Raw genomic sequence first — 22,522 nt, forward strand, 5'->3', positions numbered from 1 at the left:
TGAGACAGTCCTGTATGTTGTTGTATGTTTGCCTTATTTGTTTTACCCAATAGGCGGGAATGATTTAAATGTCCTTTTACTGTAAGTGTTGCAATATAGGGGCATTTGAGGAGTGATTCACGACTTAAAAAGAATGTGAGAGGAGGGAAAAGTGGGGGGGGCCAATGGCCCCCTGGTTCCCCCACTTCCGGCGCCATTGCCTAATTCCTATATTTGTAGTCTTGTGATATGCGATTTTCCCTCTCTTTCCGCCTTTTGCTTTGTTTGCAAATCAGCTCCTCTAACAACAGGCTCCTATTTTGTCGTCCACTGCTCAAGAAGGAAAGCAGGACGCTGACCTGAGTCCTCAAACTCCTGGTTGGCGGTGATCCAGGAGTCCCGGATCTGCAGCAGGCTGGCCTCCATGGCCCTCAGGTCCACCTCGGGGCAGTTGCAGCGCGGGTAGGCGGCGGCGCACTGGCACCAGCAGTCGCTGTCCCGACACGTGAACTGGCCCTCCTCGTTGCAGCCGATGTAGCTGAGAGCCGCCTGCACGAACGGGCCCTGAGGTACTCCGGCAGCACGGCCTGCAGCCCTGGAACGAGATCAGGGACGGGACAAAAGGAGGGATGAAGAGGGAGTCCAGCTCTTTATGCATCACTGACTACGTTTACATGCAGCCAAAATTCGGGTTAAGGTCAATATTCCGGTTACTGAAACATTCGGAATATTCCGTTTACATGGTAATTAATCATTCAGGATATCTGGATCAAACCAGCGATGCGTGGAGAACATCATGACGCAATTAGCGTCATTTCCGCTTCTTCTTCCTGTATCCAAATTCAAAACAAATGCTGCTTCGCGCAACTTTTCTCTCACCTTCTTGTAAATCTTCTATCCCCGTACTTTCTACCGTCTACAAATGCAGAAATGTTCATATCCTTCATTACATTTATGAAGTGATTAGTCTCCTCCTGGTCTTGTGTTTCTCCGTGTTTATAAGAACTTCCTGGACTCAAAAGATCAGGATTCCTTGTGAACAGAGCATGAGCAGAAAACAAATTCATGTTCCTTTTGATGGGGATATTCCGTTTGGTGTTTACATGACCCAATATTCAGGTTTTAACCCCTGTGTGTCTTCGGGTCAAGGAAGGAGGAAGGGAAGAAGGGAGGAAAGAAGGAAGGAAAGATGGAAGGAAGAGAAAAAAGAATGAAGGAAGGAAAGGAGAAAACAAGGAAAGAATGTATGAGGGGAGAAAAGAAAGAAGGAAAGGAGTAAAGAAGGAAGGAAAGAAGGAAGGAAGGAAAGAAAGAAGGGAAAAAAGAAGGAAGGAAGGAAGGAAGGAAGGAAGGGAAAAAAGAAGGAAGGAAGGAAGGAAGGAAGGAAGGAAGGAAGGAAGGAAGGAAGGAAGGTAGAAAGGAAGGAAGGAAGGAAGGAAGGAAGGAAGGAAGGAAGGAAGGGAGGAAGGAAGGAAGGGAAAAAAGAAGGAAGGAAGGAAGGAAGGGAAAAAAGAAGGAAGGAAGGAAGGACGGGAGGAAGGAAGGAAGGAAGGAAGGAAGGAAGGAAGGAAGGAAGGAAGGAAGGAAGGAAGGAAGGAAGGAAGGAAGGAAGGAAGGAAGGAAGGAAGGGAAAAAAGAAGGAAGGAAGGGAGAAAGGAAGGAAGGAAGGAAGGAAGGAAGGAAGGAAGGAAGGAAGGGAAAAAAGAAGGAAGGAAGGAAGGAAGGAAGGAAGGAAGGAAGGAAGGGAAAAAAGAAGGAAGGAAGGGAGAAAAGAAGGAAGGAAGGAAGGAAGGGAAAAAAGAAGGAAGGAAGGGAGAAAGGAAGGGAGAAAGGAAGGACGGGAGGAAGGAAGGGAAGAAAGAAGGAAGGAAGGAAGGAAGGACGGGAGGAAGGAAGGAAGGAAGGAAGGAATGAAGGAAGGAAGGGAAAAAAGAAGGAAGGAAGGGAGAAAGGAAGGGAAAAAAGAAGGAAGGAAGGGAGAAAGGAAGGAAGGAAGGAAGGAAGGAAGGAAGGAAGGAAGGAAGGAAGGAAGGAAGGAAGGAAGGAAGGAAGGAAGGAAGGAAGGAAGGAAGGAAGGAAGGAAGGAAGGAAGGAAGGAAGGAAGGAAAGAAGGAAGGGAAAAAAGAAGGAAGGAAAAAAAGAGGAAGGGAGAAGGAAGGAGAGAGCAGGAGGAAAGAAGGATACTAACCCTAACCCATTTTGACCCAAAGACGGTACAAGGGTTAAAACTGGAATATGAGCAAATTCAAAGTAGTTATTGGTGTTTACAGGGCCGTGTAACCAGGTTATTGCTAATATTCCGGTTAGAACAGGGTTATTGATGGAAACGTAGTGGCTGTAAATGTGTGCACACGTCTGCTGCATGGTGGGCGGCACTCAAACTTTCTGTTCCCTCGCCACATTCACTTCAAGTTTGACTTTTACTGCACAGTTCTGCTGCTTTTGTTCGGAATCATTACTGGCTGGGATTTACTTCACATCCCTGCAAGCATACATTTGGGGAGGGGGGGTAAAAAAAAAAGAGTGATTGAAGCTAAATCCGTTCTGACACCCTCATGCTGCAGTTACGGGCTTGCCAGAGAACATAGAGAACAGACAGTGTGACAATTCCATCAGAAATTGGGGGAGTTCAATTATGGATGGCCAACCTTGCAAATGAATCTTGTTTTCAGGGCTCTGAACCAAAACAGAGCTGACAGAGTCGAGGTTGTCATAGTTACTGCATCCAAGAGGGCCCGTCCGCGTCTCGGTCACCTAAAAGAGAAGGAATAAGACATGAAAATAATCTATACTGAGAAGGAAACTCACCGACATTATTTAATATGAAGACAGAAACACAAAGAGAGTCAGAGACAAAGAGAGAAACAACCAATGGAGAGTGAGAGAGAGAAGCACAGGACTAAATGTCACACCGAATAAGATTAACAGCCTCTCCCTTTACTGTCTTCTCTTCGGAGAGAAACACAACACATTCTTTGGACTTCTCTTTTGTGCAAATTATATTTAGGATAATGACATTGTGAGTCACTGAGCTGGAAATTGAGTTGTGGTAAGTATCCCCCGTGTAAAGCGTAATGAGTAAGTTAGGGCGTCATCTGTCAAATTCATCTCTGCATTGTGTATTCTCATTAAAATGCCCACTGACACTCATAACATGCTACAGTCCTCTGCATGCAAGAGTAAGCATGTCCCCTTCAATTATACATACACCTGAGGATTCGTGTAATTGCTCGGTGCAAACTTTTATGTGAAGTACGCGATGTTGAAGGGCTACACCGGTTGAAATTTGATGAGAGGGTTGGCAGCGAACTCACCACGGCAACCCCAGGACCCATTTGTAAATGGGGCTCAACAAATCCAGGTTTTGTCATATAACTCCGAGAAATGTGTACCTGTCATCTAGAGAGGGAATGCAGCGTAGACTTTCAGTTTGAGCAACTGGAAAACATCTAAAATGAGAAAGAGCTGTTGTGCGATCGACTGTACTCGTAGATTTAGCAAGAAATCAGAGTTATCGTTTTACAGACTGCCAAAAAATAAGCTTAAGAGAGACAAATGGATCTCTGCAATTCACAGAAACAACTGGATTCCAGGCACCGAAACGTGGATTTGTGGTTCCCATTTTGTGTCAGGTAATGTTGGATTTTTGGGTAGCTAACGTTAAATGGTCAAATCATAAAGTTCGGTGTCCTCATCACTTTAAGTTCTACAACAAATCCTGCCTTGAAGTCGGACCAAGCGTCAAGACTTTTGTAAGTCTACACATACACGTGGCTACATAGACGTGTAAACACTCACGCACACCACACACACACATAGCCACAAGGACATGTGCACGCGCATGCACACATAGACACACACACGCGCACACACGTATAGCCACTCAGTCACGTACATGTGCACACGCATACACAGCCACACAAACATATACATACACACACACACACATAGCCGCGGGGACATGTGCGCGCGCACGCACGCACGCACACGCATATGCGCACACACACACACGCGAGCGCATGATCATATACATACACGCATACACACACATAGACATACACACTGGCTTGTTCACCTGCATGCTTGCTCTGTAGTTTTTGGGGTTAGGTAGCGGTAGCTTAGCTCAGACTGCGATCAGATCTCAAGATTTGGGTCGATTGCTGTTCGTGATTTGGTCGGCTACGTGCCAGTTTCGTGTTGTGTTTGTGGTTTTTTTGTTGCAGATTTCCAGTGCTTGACGTGTGTCTCCGTGTGTTCCTGCTTCCTAGATTGGCAGTGGATGTCGTAAAAGTAAAAAGAAATGTGATACCATCGCACATGGAGCCAGAGCCAAAGAATAACTAAAATGTTTCCAGACTATAAGTCGCGTTTTCTTTCATAGTTTGACCGGGGGTGCGACTCATACTCTGGAGCAACTTATGTGTGAAATTATTAACACATTATTACCGGTTTATCATTTCACATGTTATTTTCACACGAAACCGACGAGAGGCGAGAGGTTTATGGTTTGGGCGATCAGTTTAATTTAGAGCGGCTCAGAGCTAAATTTGTGTTTAATGTTAAGTTACTGTATGCATATTACTGTTGTTTATGCAGTTTGTGGCGCCGTTTCGCCAGTTATCCGTGGTTTTAAATGGCGTGTTTGCCATCCTGTCTGATTGCACGTGGCTTGACGAGGGCGCCGCCATCTTTAAATACCGCAGCCATTTCTGCCTGCCACGTGCAGCCAAGTGTTTTGAGATGCAGATGATCGAAAGTTTTCTATCACGTATTTACTGTTTTGATTTATTTTCCTTATGCAGTTAACTTTTTATTCTTGTTGTTTTTCTTTATGGTAGTGTTTTATGTTTTTAATGTAGTGTGCCCGTCAGGATTTATTCAATGGTGTCGCTTTTCCACCAGCTTGACACCTGGATGTGAATAAATTCTGATTGATTTTAATGAGATAAGTTGTTTGTGTTGTTCTACACATATTTTGTCACAGTGCTGATTTGACAGAGCCAGTGTCAAACTTTTTAATTGCCTTCAACGGTTATTCTGTAGAGATAATAGTAAAGTTTACTACTCTGCAGAATAATCCCTATTTTTGAGACTGATTCTGCTGTTAAAGTTATCGTTTTCCTGGTTAGAGCCCAGGTGGTGCCCCGATGATTAATTCATTTTGATAATTCAATTTGATAAATAGTCTACTTTATTAATTATTAATAATTGTTGAATAAAATGATTAATAACTCTTGATAACTGAAACAGCGCAATCGCTATGGCACAACACCCCAAAAATGCGACTTATACTCCAGCGCGACATATATGTATTTTCCTTCTTTATTATGCATTTTATGGCTGGTAGGGGTGGGTTAAAAATATCGATATATCGATATTTTATCGATATGCATGTGTAGGAACGATTATCGATACATAAATCCAAGTATCGATTTAAAAAAAAAATTATAAATAAATAAATAATTAATCCCGATTTTATCCCCCATTTTATCACCCCGTGCTCCTACCTAAGTCAGTCCTGGGCATTGCTCCATCTACCAACCCCGGGAGGCCCTGCACTGAGCTCAAGTCTCCTCCTTACTTGAGGAGTGAGCAGGCTGCTTCTTTTCACCAGGCAGGGTGGGGTTTCTCTGGCCGGACGTGGCGCGTGGAAGGATCATGTTATTCCCTTATTGTAACCAGAATATCGTTATCGAATCGTATCGTATCGGGACCTAGTGTATCGGAATCGTATCGTATCGGGAGGTCAGTGATGATACCCAGCTCTAATGGCTGGTGCGACTTGTACTGCGACTTATAGTCCGGAGAAAACACCTAAAGCCAAGATTTAAAAACAAAACAGAGCATTCAACTGTTTCCCAGCAAGGATGGGCTGCATCCCGACGGAATCAACGATCAGCTCAAACATAAGTACTTCTCAATGGAGAGGGAACTTTGGTAAGAGGTGTTTTAAAGCATTTGCAGTGTATAATATTGTAAGAGCATTCTGGGAGTTTGGGGATATCTTTTCAAGGTCAGAACCAACAATCCCCCAAGATATGTTATCTGAACGAGGTTAAGAAAGGAGCTTTATCCTTTTCCAACCCTGGATGTTTCTACATTACATTTTAGCGATATGGACAAACACAGCCGTAGCAGTTTTCTGCAGAGGCTGGACTCGCGCTACGGACAGCAGAGAAATGCTTTGAATCTTTTCGCTCTTGTGAAATTTTCAAACTGAAATCAGTCAAATTTGAATGCCATATTTATCAGTGACATTAACAATCTTGGCCTCAGCTGATGCAGGTGAAATTATGATATTACGTTCCATAATCCATACAATAAATCAATAATTCAGTTTCTTAACCCTGGTGCTGTCTTCGGGTCAAGGAAGGAGGAAGAGAAGAAGGGACGAAAGAAGAAAGGAAGAATGAAAAGAAGGAAATAAAGAAGGAAGGAAGGAAGGAAGGAAGGGAAGAAGGAATGAAGGACGGAAGGAAGGAAGGAAGGAAGGAAGGAAGGAAGGAAGGAAGGAAGGAAGGAAGGAAGGAAGGAAGGAAGGAAGGAAGGAAGGAAGGAAGGAAGGAAGACAGTACACGGGTTAAATTAAGTCGTATCTGTATCTCCAGTCTTCCAGTTCTTACCGGAGCTGCATTTTTATACATTTCTCATGTGGAATTCAGTTTGATCAAGTTCAAAACTGCGTGGGTGGTGTTAAGTCCTCAATGGAGAATAAATTACCTTCCCAGTAGATCATTGATAGTTTGAGACGCAGTTTGAAGGGAGTAAACACATTTAGTTACCACAAGTTTTTTTTTTCATCCCGAGAGAGCGCTTTTACATATCAAGGAAGTGGTTCAGTGACACGCGGCGAGGTGCCAAACAAGCTGGCAGGAGCGCTGCCTTGGCACCGGCGCCGCGGCATTTACCCGTTAGACGCTAGATGATGTGGCTGCCGCATTTATTCACATGCCATGTGTCATCCCTGGATGTCTTCATAAACCTGACAGCAGCTATGTGTATGAAATTAACAATTAAAAAAAAAAAAAACGTCTTACTGATTTCAATGTCACCTTAAACAGCGGAAAAGGCGAAACGGTCCAGAAATATATGACTGTTCTGGTAGAAATTGAGGTTTTGGAGGCACCAGATGGAGAAATTACCAGCCTTTGGTTTGACACACCTGCTCCATTTCAGAGCAGGGGGAGATGTGGAATAATAAAATTCAAATTGCCAGACGAAGAACGAGCTCCACCGAACTTCACCAGGTGGATTAGAGATGTCATGCATTTTTTGAAAATGGAGAAAATCAGAACCTTAAAGGCTCCTCGCAAAACTGTAGGAAAATCTGGGCTCCCTTTTTAGAGTATTATGAGAGTTTACAAACAACAACTAGAATATATATATTCTTAGAGTGAGGCAGCGGCTTCCCCTCATAATATCCTTCATTATTAGGGCCCGAGCACTTACAGTGCGAAGGCCCTGTTGTATCTGTAGGAGATGTTCTCGTTTTTATTTTTCAGATGAAATGAGGGCCTTTTTTCCCCCTAAACGTGCCCCAAAAGTCACCAAATTTTGCACCAAGCCAGGCCTGGTGATAAATTTGATATTTCATGGTTTGCATTAATGGGCGTGGCCTAATGGCTCAACAGCGCCCCCTAGAAAACTTTGTGCCTCAAGCCCCACAATACGGTTTGACTAACATGCATGAAAATCGGTACACACTTGTATCATGTCACCACTTAAAGAAAAGTCTCTTGGCGCCATGGCCGAAACCGACAAGGAAGTCGGCCATTTTGAATTAATCCTGTAATTTTGGCGCAATTTATGCCATTCCTTTGTCCGTTAAGGCGGCCCGAACCGTAACGTGCACCCAGGTGTGTTATACATCAAAATGTGCGTCTCCGTCCTGCGGCGATGCACATTACTTTTCTCAGTCAAAAGTGTTACCGTGGCGACGATAGACGCCAAAAAGCGCACCCCTCCTTCTTCTGATTGGTCCATATTTGATAGTTCCTACTTTCTGCCATAACTTTTGAATGGTTTGACATAGAGACTCGTGGGTGGTGTCATCGGACTCGGTTTTGACTCCTTCACCTTAATTGGTGCAAATTAGCCCCGCCCCTTCATCTGATTGGTCGATATCTGATAGTTCCTATTTTCTGCTATAACTTTTGAATGGTTTGACATAAAGAGTCATGGGTGATGTCATCGGACTTAATTTTGAGTCCTTGACCTTTATTGGTGAAAATTGCACGCGAGAGGGCCAGTTCATCGCTGCTTGCAGCTTTAATTATTTTTGCAATTTAATTGTACACCCTCCCCCTTTTACCCCTTTTCTTTCCTCTTTCTTTCTTTTTTTTCTTCTTCTTTACACTGGAATATTGTGCTATACTGTATTATGCTCCTTCTGTAATCCTGGGTTGTACAACAACCTCAATGGACAATCATTTTTATTACATCTGGACTCAAAGGGACAATGGGGATTGTTGGGAGGGATAGTTGGGTGAGGGATCTTGTATACTTGTAAGTATTTGAATATTACAGCCATACTATGCTTGTATTCTCTATAACCTGTAACGCTGTAAACATATGTATATTGCTTAATGTAAAACCAATAAAAAAATTCTAAAAAAAGACTTGAAATAATAGATCTGGGAAGAAATATCACAACATCTGATGTACATATGGGGATATTGTGACAAAATGTGAATGCCTTCATGTGCAATTACTGTTTTTACCGTGCAATACTTTCCCCAGCCTATCTGTGCAATATTCCACCATATATGTAAATATGTGTAATTATCTGTAGAAAGGATCTCAAGTCTGACTTTGACTATTTAAAAATGCACCTTAACCTTTTTATATCATTCATATTTCTTGTATCTGTTTGCACTGTCTTGCACTGGAAAGATGCTGCTGCTTTTAATCTCAATGTACCCATGAATACTGACAATAAAGTGTTCTGTTCTATTTCTGTCCCCAGATCATATCTGGAATAGTGAGTGTTTACTTGAAAACAGGCCCGAGGACAAACAGCAGTGATCTCGTCTGGAGGGACGATAAAACAACTCAGCGACGTGAATCCGTCCCACCTGGGACTTTTACTGGGAGCTTTTACTGGGAGCTTTTACTGGGAGCTTTTACTGGGAGCTTTTACTGGGAGCTTCACACCTCGTCTGTGACAGAAACCCATATCACAATAACGTCTACCATCAGCAGGGTTGCTACCTGTCCCTTGAAACACGGAATTATTACATAATTGGGAATTAAAAGTTGCGTTCCGTATTGAACCAATACGGAACGCAGTTTATTCCGTATTTCACAATTGTCCAATGCACGTCTGTCAAACTCGCACACACATGAACAACGAACTACAACGTAACAGCAACAACATGTTGGTTCGCTCTCTGTTATTTATTGATGTCATAATATACAGGTGAAGGTTGGAAAATTTGAATATATTGCAAAACTTCATTTGTTTCAGTAAATTCAACTAAAGATTAAACAAATATATTTCCCACTACATATAAAGTGAGATATTTCAAGCAATTTGTTATAATTTTGGTGATTATGGCTCACAGTTTATGAAAACCCCAAATAAAAAATCTCAAAAAATTTGAATATTTTATGAAATCAATAAACAATTCAAATCATCAAAATTATAACAAATAAAGGCTTAAAAATATATTGCTTTGCATATAATGAGACTATGTAATGTGGACATACGTAGCATAGGCTATTTCAGTTGCTAGTATGGTTGTCTGTACAGTCATGTAAGTTCAATGCTATTAAAGCACTTTAAACTTTCAATCAAAGCATTTTGTTTTTTCATATAAAATAAATACATTTCTATGCAGTTTAGAAGTTTTAGGGACGTCCCTTTTTTTTGGCGCCTGCGCTGCTGAAATCGGGCCGTCCCTTATTTCTATTTCTGAAAGGTGGCAACCCTAACCACCAGAATGCAGGATAAACGAGTAAAATCCAAAATAAATGGCAAATTCAGCTTCCGGCATCTCTGATACGAGTGAATTGGGGAACATGATGTTTTATTAACCCTTGTACTGTCTTTGGGTCAAAATGACCTAATTCTCCTGTTCCTTCTTTCCTCCTGCTCTCTCCTTCCTTCTCCCTCCCTTCTTTTCTCCCTTCCTTCCTTCTTTTCTCCCCTCGTACATTCTTTCCTTGTTTTCTCCTTTCTTTCTTTCATTCTTTTTCCCCTTCCTTCCTTCTTTCCTTCCTTCCTTCCTTTCTTCTTTCCTCCCTTCCTTCCTTCTTTTCTTCACTCGTACTGTACATTCTTTCCTTGTTTTCTCCTTTCCTTCCTTCATTCTTTTTTTCCCTTCCTTCCTTCTTTCCTTTCTTCCTTCTTTTCTCCCTTATTTCCTTCCTTCCTTCCTTCCTTCCTTCCTTCCTTCTTTTCTTCACTCGTACATTCTTTCCTTATTTTCTCCTTTCCTTCCTTCATTCTTTTCTCCCTTCCTTCCTTCTTTTCTCCCTTCCTTCCTTCTTTCCTTCTTTTTTTCCTTCCTTCTTTCCTTCTTTTTTTCCTTCCTTCTTTTTTTCCTTCCTTCCTTCCTTTCTTCCTTATTTCCTTCCTTCCTTCCTTCTTTTCCCCCTTCCTTCCTTCTTTCTTTCATCCCTTCCTTCCTTCTTTTCTTCACTCGTACATTCTTTCCTTATTTTCTCCTTTCCTTCCTTCATTCTTTTTTCCCTTCCTTCCTTCCTTCCTTCCTTCCTTCCTTCCTTCCTTCCTTCCTTCCTTCCTTCCTTCCTTCCTTCCTTCCTTCCTTCCTTCCTTCCTTCCTTCCTTCCTTCCTTCCTTCCTTCCTTCCTTCCTTCCTTCCTTTTTCCCTTTCTTCCTTCTTTTCTCCCTTCCTTCCTTCTTTTCTCCCTTCTTTCCTTCTTTTCTGCCTTCCTTCCTTCTTTTCTCCCCTCCTCCCTTCTTCCCTTCCTCCTTCCTTGACCCAAAGACAGCACAAGGATTAAAAGCAGCAAGTGAAACCAAACAGAAGCAGTTCCTTGTGCAGCATCAGAACTTCCTGTTATGTGGTTGCAGCTGGAAACAGCAACCCCAGCTCCTTGAGCAGCATCAGTAGTAGAACCAGCAACCCCTGCCTTGCTTCATAACACTGTCGAGGTTGGTAACTCATCCCTTGATCCATACAAACTGAATTAATCTATTCCTATTAACGCTGGCATGATATATTAATTAGAGCTGTGTAATCGCTGCCGGATTTAGTCTGTAATAAATTCTAAATATATTCGCATTTATTAGAACTTAAAATGTTTTCAATCAATAGAGGGGCTGAATTAATGCAGTATGAATAATATATAAGTCAAGCAGACAAGCAGACTTTTCTTTTTTTATCTTAAATAACTTCTTCATTTTTTCTGGTGCCATTTGGCCGTTGTCTGCTGTCAGAATTAATCACCGAGCGTTGCATTAAGGTGCGAGTAATTATAGCCCGCTGAAGATAATAAGGTGACCGTCCAGACAAAGTTGGCCCGTGTGCTCTTTCATGTGGTCGATGTTTGACGTGAAAAAGACAATATTTCCAGCCCATAAATTTCCACAAGCCTCTGTAAACTTTGATATTAATTTGGAGGCGAGCTGAAGTTAGAAGTGTCTGTCTGTCTGTCGTGTTCAGCAGATAAAACAAGCACACAATCTCTGGCTGTTAATACAATGACCGTACCTCTAAGAAAAAGTGATTTTTCCAACGAGTATGCAGAGATATGTATCAAAGACTCCCGGGAACTTTTTTAATGAGATTCATGAGATTAGGAGAAAAATATTTATTCAAAAGATACCAGTAATTCATTACGGAAAACGCTTGCATGTGTCCTGCATGTTCATTATATTCAGACCTGATTTTAAGAAGTCAGAATTTCTTTTTGAGGGCAGCTTTGTTTACTGCTGCAGTGACACACCCCAAAGCTGCAAAGCTTGACATTTCAAACTTGCTATTTAGTCCAAATGAATTAAACCAAATTATGATTTAGCCCAGCTTCAGTTTCCTTTGCCGTCTCCAATATCTTGTCTTAATGAAAGCGTGCTTTTTTACCCTCTTTGAGTCAATGTTCATTTCTGAACAACTTCTCATTGGTGCTGCAGTCACAGGTGCCAATACTTCAATTAGGGCTTTCTGATTAACTTTGAACGTTGGCATCCGGTCCAAAGTTACAGTCCTGTGCAGAAGTTAGAGCCTCATCTTTTCATGTTTTTGAAAACAAACAGAAAAATTGATTTGATTTGAAGATTTTTAGTTAGTTTTAATAAACTTACTACGGCGTAGGTTACGGCGCACGGCGCGCGTTGCCGCGTAACCTACGCCGTAGGCTCTGCGTTGGTGTAACGTGGGACCATAAATCAGCCTTTATTCTGGCGAGGTTTGAAAAAGACTTCACAACAACGGGCAAATGAGTGATTATGTACATTCACCGAGTGAATATTATGAAAGTAAAATATATATTTCTCGCTAGAAATGTAATCAAAACGCATTTTTATGCATTTTTATAGATTTTATTCACTAAGAAATAAGAAATGTCCGCCATGTTTTTTTTTATTCAGTCAGCAAATGATGACGAAAAGCATTCTGGGAAATTTTTCATTTTTTCAGGCCCTGGTGTGCTAGTGAGCATCTGAAAACCCTCGCTGTGAAGGGCTAGATTGATACACACTAGCCCTCGTTATGTCCACTCCCCCTGGATGCAAAGAGGAATTGGGACACCACTACCCTCACGGGAACGCGCAAAATTTAGGGGTAGGGCTGAAAAGTAGGGGTAGTGGGTGTATTGGGACTGGCCCTTACATTACCATTACTTTACTATAATACTACAATATAATAGAGAACAATAGACAGCAATGGTATAACAATATACTTGAATAACTATATAAGAGTAGATATGCTATATATACTAGTTCCTATATTTACCCCCAATTATATACATACAAATTACTATAAATCTATATATCCACATATCTACATATAACTATAAATCAATGGTTGAAAAAATGAAGAAAAAAAAAATGAAACCAAAAACACATAAATGTAGTGATTTCAGTATAAAGTAATTACATCCTCAGAATAAACAAAAGGAAAGTCATCCGGGTTATACTAAGTACTCCATTACTGCTTCAAAAGGATTTGAAAAGGGTTCGTTGCAGCTGATAACCTCTATAAAGCCTGACAGTTTAACACAAGTCTGTTAAGTTTGACCCAATGCCAAGTGGGAGAGACATAACTAAAGTACTTAAGGAGCAATTGCTGCTTCACATCAATCTGAAAAGTTTTCTAAAAGTATTTCCAAACACTTTGGAGTTCAGTTTTCATTGGAGGCTGGGAAGTATTCAAGGCAGCTGCCAATCATCCCACCAGTGAACGCTGAAACAAATTGGCCTCAAGGTCAGACAATGCTCCGAGAATAAAATATCTTTTTTAAGAAGAAAGTGCTTCCAGGCCTCACTGAGCATGTTTCATGTCCATTTGAGTTAGAAGAGGAGGGATTAGCTCTGGTTTAGGTTGGAAGAGATGCCCAACGGAAGACGGTTATTCCGTCTGAAAAGAACACGGAAGCAGAACCGAGGTCTGCAAAATGATATCTTACTTAACCACATTTTCTATGGACCGATTTGACCAAAGTGGATTAATTTGGCTTTTGTGCTCAGTGCTATGTTTGGTGGAAAGCAACCTCCAACCCACTGTCAGGCATGTCGGTGGGGGGGTGTCGATCGTGTTTCTAAACACACAAAAAGGACCGAAACAGTGGCAGGCTACTAGGCCTGTGTTTAATTCATGCATGTGTTAGTGTGTTAGAAACTATCAAACTATGAACATGGCGTTCAAGAGTAGCAGTCGCGTTAACAAAGCGCTGGTTTTGAAAACTCCTTAAATCTCGTATCCGGTCCCATTTCGGGTTCAGAAACGACGGCAAGAAAGGTGAGCTGGACAAAAGCAAAGAGATTTGTGATGTGGCATTGTGACACCGTGGCTGACCTGAAACTCCAGCCTCCTACCCCGTGCAGGGGCCACACCTTGGAACTGGCTTCAACAAAGACTTGAACCATCGGAATGCCATATGAAGAAGTTCCTGACTGACTGATATGTTAATACCAACTCATTTGGCCACAGACGAGAACATCCTATGGGGTAATTTACAACTTAGTGACAGTCATGCCAAATGCCCGATAACGGCATTTGGCCACAGATCACATCTGACTGTAAATTGCTTTTGTCTCTCACTTGGCTTGTTTATTCCTGCCTTTTGTACTTTGAACTTATTGTATAAAATGTCATGATTCCAACCACTCTGGGTCAGCACACCAACCCAGACACGCTCTGCGTAGGTCTGCTCACCGCCGGCTTACTGAATAAAACTCACTACACCACAGCGGACTTCTGAACTGGATTTTATATTATTCTTCGACATTTGCAAGGAATGCCAAAAGGAAGTGAACTACTGCGGTAAAACGACCAACCACCGAGATCTCAGGTCCGAGCCGTCCACCGGACCGAGACAGTTTAAATTTAAGCAAACTCTACAACTACCAGCCAATTCTACACATCTCTTATGGCATTTTTCCACTAGTAGTTACTCAGCTCGGCTCGCCTTGCCTCGATTTGGTTCTTTCGCACTATAGCTGGGAGGGAATATGCCAAAACTCATAAAGATTGTGCACTTTGGGAAAAGTTTTTGATATTTGGCATGGTGTTAGGTATGAAGATAAGGTTTTCAAACAAATTGGGACGGCCCCCAAGTGGCCAGTTTGGAGAAAATTCAAAATGGCTCCCACCAAAAAAAAGACCAAAGGTCATATCTCAGCTTCTCTTAGTCCTAGATTGTTGTATATTGTCACTTTCTCCACTTTTCTGATGCTAGGAATTCAATTCTGAGATACATTTCCTATTTCAAGGTCATGTTGAAGGTAAAATCTAATTTTCAAGGTCATTTTTTTTGCCCAAAAAACTCTATCTCTAGAATTAAGTCACATAGAAAGATTATATAGGGCTCTAGATCCCTATTTTCACCCCCAAGGATGCAATTTTCTGTTTCATGGACAGGTCACTATCGCTGTAGTATCAATAATCTAATTGGGTGAGCATTATGGCGGTACAACAATCTATGACAAATCATCATCTTCAATCATGGCCAACAATCTAAGACTAAGAGAAGCTGAGATATGACCTTTGGTCTATTCGGTGGGAGCCATTTTGTATTTTCTGCAAACCGGCCACTAGGGGGCTATCCCAATTTCGGCAGCAGAAATCTGTTTGGTGATCCAACTCTGAGGGTCAGATGTTCATAAACCTGGTGCTGAGGAGAGAATTAAAAAGGGATGTAGACGGAGATAAGGAACGATCAGATCTACCAGGAGCTCTGTCACTTCATAGCTGCTCGCGGCTCCAGCTGACTTTTCAGCAGCAGAGACAAACTAAAAAAAATTAAAAAGCGTTGCAGCTTGAAGCTTCTCTCACTCTCATTTTTTAACTTGATATCAAACACAAGTCACAGACCCAGCAGCACATCTATCATCTCCTCCAGGTTCTACATCTTTAGTGTTGTTGTCTTCTTCATTTAGATCACACAATCAAATACGTCACAGCAGCTTCGCTCCAACCTCCTACTTCTGCTCCAGGTGCTGGATTGTAGTGGAAAAGAAACCAGGCCGAGCTGAGATGAGTAGAGCCGAGTGGGACTAGTGGTAAAGTGCCATTAGAGGGTTAAAGTAACGGAACCAAACTACGTCCTGGGGTCTCGCAAACATCGGTCTGAAGAAGTAATAAACATGCACCAGTCGTTCAAAGAAAATGTGAAAGATAAGCATCATATTGTTATATTTTTTCATAAAGCACCAGGTTAGTGTCCCAATTGCAGATACAGAAATCTCTGGCGTCCTCCGTTTGCTGCCCTGGATCTGTTTGGTAATTCTGCCCCAGACGATGTTTGCTGTCAACTTTCTGGGAGCTGATTGGTCCTTACAGCATCATTAGCTGCCAATACTTGCTGTTGAATCTCAATATAATGCTAGTATTAATATGATGCATAACTACACAGTCATGTTATTCAGGTATCAGCTCAAAAAAATGTTTTAATATCACTAACCCAAATCGTTATCAAATTAAATCGATTCTGAATCTTAAGACTGGGAATCAAATCGATTCTTGACATTTGAATGGATCCCCGGCCCTGCAGGCCAGAGCTCGTCGACAGATCTGCTTCTTCAGCTTATGTGCAAGTACAATCCAAGAGCATCTTTCAAACATCGCCTCACCTCTCAGGTCGGACTTGGATTGCTCACATTTTTAGGTCAATCATCGATGACAAAAGCTTGACTTTGAGGATGCTGCGCCGCGGCTCCGCGGGCAGCGAAGATAAACTGCCATCCTGATAGGAAATCCATCTCTTTTTTTTCCTGGACATGTGAATTATTGCCAAACACCATGACAGTGTTTGTTTTTAATGTTTTCCCAAAGGTCAATGAAAAGCATCCACATTTCATTCTTAAACTAATGACATCCTGCTGGAAGGGAAGATGGAAGACTCGCCGCTGTGGGCAGAAAAGTTGCTCCTTTTGACAACCACAAGGTCAAGGAGGAAGATACAGTGCAGACACGAGGACGGATGGACCCCGGCAGCTCCGACTGCTTTATCTCCACTATCTCTTTCTTTCTCCCGTCAACATAAACTTACAACAACTGTATATTCATCCGTCTTAGGCAGAGCTGGGTAGAGGAGCCAAAAATTGTACTCCAGTAAAAGTACAGTTACTTCAGAATAATATGACTCAAGTAGAAGTAAAAAGTAGTCATCCAAATAATTACTTGAGTAAAAGTAAAGAAAATACTAAAAAAACTACTCAAGTACTGAGTAACTGTTGAGTAACATCTGATTTATTTTTTTAACACAACCATTCAAACAGACAAAAGTACAAAATAATCATCTTCAGGCAAATTAAATCAATAAAATAAAATTAATACAAAATAGCTTAAATTAAAATAATCTTAAAGTAAATTCAAGTACTTTAATAAATAATACAAATAAAATAACAGAATAAATACAAAAATAAATTAAGGCAAACAATGAAGACACTGCATACTGTTCTGCGTCTGCATGGTGAGCGTTACTGATGAGTGACATTTTCGATTAATTTTATCTGTAGACAATCCTGTCCCGCCGACTGAGGTTCAATATGGTCACGTGACGAGACTACACGGCATGTGACTGTGAAACACAGTCACATGGTAGAGCCTGGCGGACCCCTCTCTCTCCCGCTCTGACTAAAGCCTGATTTATGGTTCTGCGTTAAATCGACGGCGTAGCCGCCGGCATAGCTGCCGCCGTAGGTTACGCGGCGGCGCGCAGCGTACCATGTGCGTCGCCGCGTAACCTACGCCGTAGGGTACGTGAATCAGCCTTCAATAAATGCGCCCCTCTCTCTGAGAGAGAGAGATTGACGCGAACGTGGAGGGGATAAAAGAAAAGTAATGAGCTCAATGTAGATTAATGTAGCGGAGTAAGAGTAACAGTTTCTTCTTCACAAATCTACTCAAGTAAAAGTAAAAAGTACAGTGATTCAAAACTACTCCTAAAAGTACAACATTTCCCAAAACTTACTCAAGTAAATGTAACTCGTTACTACCCACCTCTGGTCTTAGGCCACGTTTCCACAGAGCCGAGTATTTACAAAAACGTATATTTCCCCCTCTACGTTTTGAAAAATACAATAATTTACACAAACCCGCATAAATACGCTGTTAAGGTGCTATGAGCAGCCAAACCTACAGGGGGCAGTGTAACGAGAAGATAAAGTCATGCTAGCCAATCAGAATCCTGGAAAAAAAACATCATTAAATGACACAAGTAACTTCCAGTTACTTCCAAGATGAACGGGAGTCTTTAGTTTGGAGTGACAGAAGTGGAGTTACTTTTAAGTGTGACTTTAGAATATAAAACAAGTAAAATAGAAGAAAATATTAACGGTGGCCAAACAGATTGTAAACACAGGTCGCACACTGACGACGTTACTGTCGCATAATGTGACGTTCTGAAGCCTAAGTGTGCTTTCACAGCAGTACCGTTTGGAGCAGTTGTTCCGGAACAGGGAACGTTTCCCCCTAAAGATCGGAACGTTTGGTATATGTGAACACAGCAATCGCGCTCTGAAACGGCACAAAACAAGCGAGCAGAGATCTCCTAGGAGAGGTGGTCTCGGCCCGATTCCATTCCGGACCTGAAACGGTTAATTTTTTTTATTTGTAGTGAGAACATAATCTACACAGCAACCGACACAACTACATTCATTGTGTATGTGCGACTGCGGCGCAAGGAGTCGTTGCAGCCTCCACCTCCTTCTCTCCTATTGGACGTGCTGAGATGTTGTTCCAGCGTGGCACGGTGAAATTAAAACATGTTCAATTCGGGCAGGGTTTTCACAGCGCAAACGCCGTGGCAGGCGCCCTCTCACCCGCCGCTGAGCTCCGCTCTGCACCGGTAGAACATAAATTAATGGGTAAAGCCTAAATTATGGTTCTGCGTTAAATCATCGCAGAGCCTACGCCGTACCCTACGCCGTAGGCTCTGTGTTGGTGTAACGCGGAACCATAAATCAGCCTGAAGACGACTGCGGTCTGCGCTGCGCTGAAAGGGGCGTGTTGTTTTTCCCGGGGTACAGAAGAGGAAACTCCTTCCGCGTTCATTTGACCAATCAGAGAGCAGCTGGTTCGTGCATGGCATCTGTTAACAGCTTTGAAACGGTACAGACGTTTGCCTTGTGAACACAAACGAGAAACAGAACAACTGTATCGATTTAGCCCCTGAATCGGAACAAAACAAACGGGCCATAGGTGTGAAAGCACCCTAAATGTCCGTTTCCCTGTTTACAAGCAAACGTGAAGACGGAGTTTTTGCAAATCTCCACTTTGGCCAGAGTTTTCAGAAATGATCGTTTTCGGTGACTTTAAGCTTCGTTTTCGTGTAAACGAACAGCCAAAACACATGAAAACACCACCGTTTATGCTACGTGTAAACAGGGCCTTACTTGGACAAAAATCTGGTGTTTTGAATGTAAAGAGGGAAAGGGAGACGGCGCTAAAGCGGGGGCGTCCAACAGGGAGGTAAACCTGAGCTCCACTTCCCTCTCTTATTGATGCGTTAACACAATTAATTAAACTCCAAGCATCCTCCTGTGGGATTCCCAGAATTAAATTCTACTACAGACAGATGTCCAACTTGAAAATTGACCAAATGCAAATCTAGAAATGAATCTTCTGTGCATGAAAATGAGAGCATCTGCAGAGGAACCCAGCGGAGCGGAGCATGTGCTCACCGTCGGCCCTCTCAATTTAGAAGTGACCCTCAGCGAATATTTTACTTCATTTAATATCTCATCGGGCATTTCTTCTTTTCCTTCGGCTTCGAGGGGAAAAACACGCCAGCCTTTCTGCAAATATATGTAAATGAAATGGATCAGTTGGCGGGCTAATTATTAATGTGCCATAACTGAGTAAAAGATAATTGTGCTGACTGTGTTGGAATAACTAACAGCTGCATTTAATGGAACATTTAATTGCACTTAAATTGTTTCCCAGAATAAGCAGTTTGTGATGTTTCACAGACGCTGTGGATGGGACCACTTTATCGTATCACGACAAGTTTTTACTTCCCCTTCCAGGCATGCTTTCGGATGTTTTCTAACTCTCCAAATGCTTCTATAGAAGTAAAACCAGTACTGGAGTTGAGGGGGGATGAGGGGGGGTGGCATCCCCCCCTGAAATAAAAACGGTCCAAATCATCCCCCTGTAAAACTGACATCCCCCCTTTCCATCCCTTATGTCATTTCATCAATGAATGTAGTTTTACTGCTATTTCAACATTTAGAGTCATCACCAGAAAAATAACAACAGAAAAATAACTTATTTCACAATTTCCACCTGTTTCAAGTAAATTTTCACTTGAAATAAGTAGAAAAATCTGCCAGTGGGACAAGATTTATCTTCTTATTACAAGCAAAAAAATCTTGTTCCACTGGCAGATTTTTCTACTTATTTCAAGTGAAAATCTACTTGAAACAGGTGAAAATTGTTGTTTTTTCCAGTGATGAGTCTTGTTTTAAGTGTAATGAGATTTTTTTACTAAAATGAGACATTTTAACTAGAAATAATACAAATATTCTTGTTAAGATTTTGAGTTTTTGCAGTGATCCATTTTACTTATCCTGTGAAGGACAGAGTCATATTGATAAGTTCAGAAAAGTGTTTTTTATTGTTGTGTTTTGATGTATTTGATGTAAGTCCAGTGGATATTTAAAGCTTACAGAAGGCTGCATTTAACTGCTGCTATGTCATTCCTGCAGTATTTCTGCAGCTGTTTTGGTCAGTGCTATTATTTGTAATATATTATATTATTTGTAATCAGCACAAATTATCTGTCCCCATATGATAAAATCCACCATCCCCCCTGATTTTTTTTTACAACTTGAGTACTGAGTAAAACCGAGAATATCCCCCTTTTATCAAAGTTCTCTCCCTCTCGATGTCTCTTTTTGGCTCACTGACTGTTCAGAACCAGTGTTGATGATATCAGACTCTCATGACAGTTATGAACTTAGTAAAGAGTATGGAAGCAATTCTGTATCATAATTCAAATTAAAATGGATTAGCAAAAAGGATTTTTCATATTTTTATATGCAAACTGCAATTTGTAGAAGGTCCCTAAATTAGCCTCATACAGCAAGTTGCATATTGACATCAACGTCCTTTGTGCAGTTTAGTCTCGTTTTGACGACAATGGGCTTGTAGCTTGTTGTCTATGTTTCAGTGGTTGGATGGAGGCCACTTTTATGCGTTTACGTCTCTTTATTTAGGAGTTATTGACCGCAGAGTTGGGAATCTGCAAATAACTGTCCAACTGTTACACTTTTCGCGGGGCGGGCATGAAAATGAAGAAGCAATGTTCTTTTCTTTATCATTTTATTTAAGTCACAGAATGAGCAAAGGTGAAGAAGAAAATGAAAATGAAGTTTGGAAAAGTTCATATTAATTAATTTTTTTTCACACATTTTCAACAAAATGAAAATGCCGTTTGGATGATTTATTATCTTATTTATGAGTCAAAAATGCAGCTTCATTTTGTAAATGAAAAAGTATTTCTGCTAATACATTCGCAAATTTGAAATTGAATTTTTTAACACTTTTTACAAGATACATTTTTCAAAATTAAATCTTAAATGTCCTTTACTTTATTATTTTAATTAAGTCACAGAATAAGCTATGGTGAAGAAGAAAAGGAAAATGCAGTTTGGAAAAGTTCATATTAATTTTATTTGAGTCAAAAATGCAGCTTTATTCTGAAAATGAAAAATAATTTTTGCTAATCCGTTTTAATTTAAATTATGGTACAGAATTACTTCCATGAGAAGAACTTCAGACTTTTATTATCATTGTACGAGGCTTACAACGAGATTAAAGCAGCATGGAGTGGTGTTTTCCTTCAAAATGTTTAAGTAAAAAGAAAAGTATAAAATGAAATAGTACAAAAGGTGCAAGGACATCTGCAAACTGAAAAAAAAAAAAAAACTTCCAGTGGTTTGGCAGTATTTTCGTCCACAAACTCATGCAAATTTATTCCAGTCAAGTTTACTGGTTCCAGCTCCCTTTTGTAACCTTTTTAGATGTTTTTTCCAGCGTTGCACCTGTTTTAGTAACAACAGCCGTGCAAACACTCAGTCAAGCAAATTCACTTGTTTTTTTAATGTTTCTAAAACGTATCATAAGCACCGGATGCAAACTCTACCTCGTGTATAAACACATTTTAATTCAGTTAAATAATGATACTTTAACCCTCAATAGGTAAATTATATAAAATCAGATATTAATTCATAAAAGTATGTTTTAAATTATTTTAGATATCCATTACGTCTCTGTGTCTTGAATGAGTTAAACTTGAGTTCACGTTTCCTCTCATCAATCACTTTTCTTTGATTTTTACGGTTGAGCAGGTTTGCATTCCCCAGCGACGCCTGAAGGCATCGTTTCTGTCTGTGGACCCCCCCCCCCCAACACACACACACACACACACACACACACACACACACACACACACACACACACACACACCTAAACACACACACACACACATTCAGGGAAACAATGCATTTTATGAAATTGGCACCCAGACTATACGTCTATGTCAATTTCATAAAGGTTATCAAGGTGGAACGACTGCATGATGTAGTTGTTCCACCTTGAGAGCGGCACAGATAGCAAAGGAGAACCAGAAAAAGTACCATTTCTTTTTAAACTTCTGGGAGAGATAAGAGCCCGTGTTTGACAACTTATCAAGAGCGATCGGCTCACAGCAGCTACTTTTGGTTTTACTAGTTTTTCTGTTATTTTTTAATAGTCGATGATACAGCAGGGTAACAGTTATTCACCCGCAGGAACACGCACCTTTAGTCCAGGGGCCAGAACCAAAATGTCACTGGTCAGCACTCAAGGTGACCAAACTTACTTATAATTTTTGAAAAGATCCATGTCTGTAGATGATATTTTGGTACGATAAC

At 41.1% G+C, this 22,522-nt stretch overlaps 1 protein-coding gene across 1 annotated transcript in view; it reads right to left on the minus strand.

Annotated features, from left to right (window-relative positions):
- Positions 1-22,522, minus strand: part of LOC133458706 (BMP/retinoic acid-inducible neural-specific protein 3-like) — a 124,594-nt gene that overhangs the window by 23,256 nt on the left and 78,816 nt on the right. Inside the window, 3 exon segments of the mRNA XM_061738881.1 lie at positions 339-542; positions 545-574; positions 2,628-2,733. Coding sequence (XP_061594865.1) covers positions 339-542; positions 545-574; positions 2,628-2,733 — 340 coding nt within the window.

Source organism: Cololabis saira, chromosome 13, assembly GCF_033807715.1.
Source record: "Cololabis saira isolate AMF1-May2022 chromosome 13, fColSai1.1, whole genome shotgun sequence".
NCBI lineage: Eukaryota > Metazoa > Chordata > Actinopteri > Beloniformes > Belonidae > Cololabis > Cololabis saira.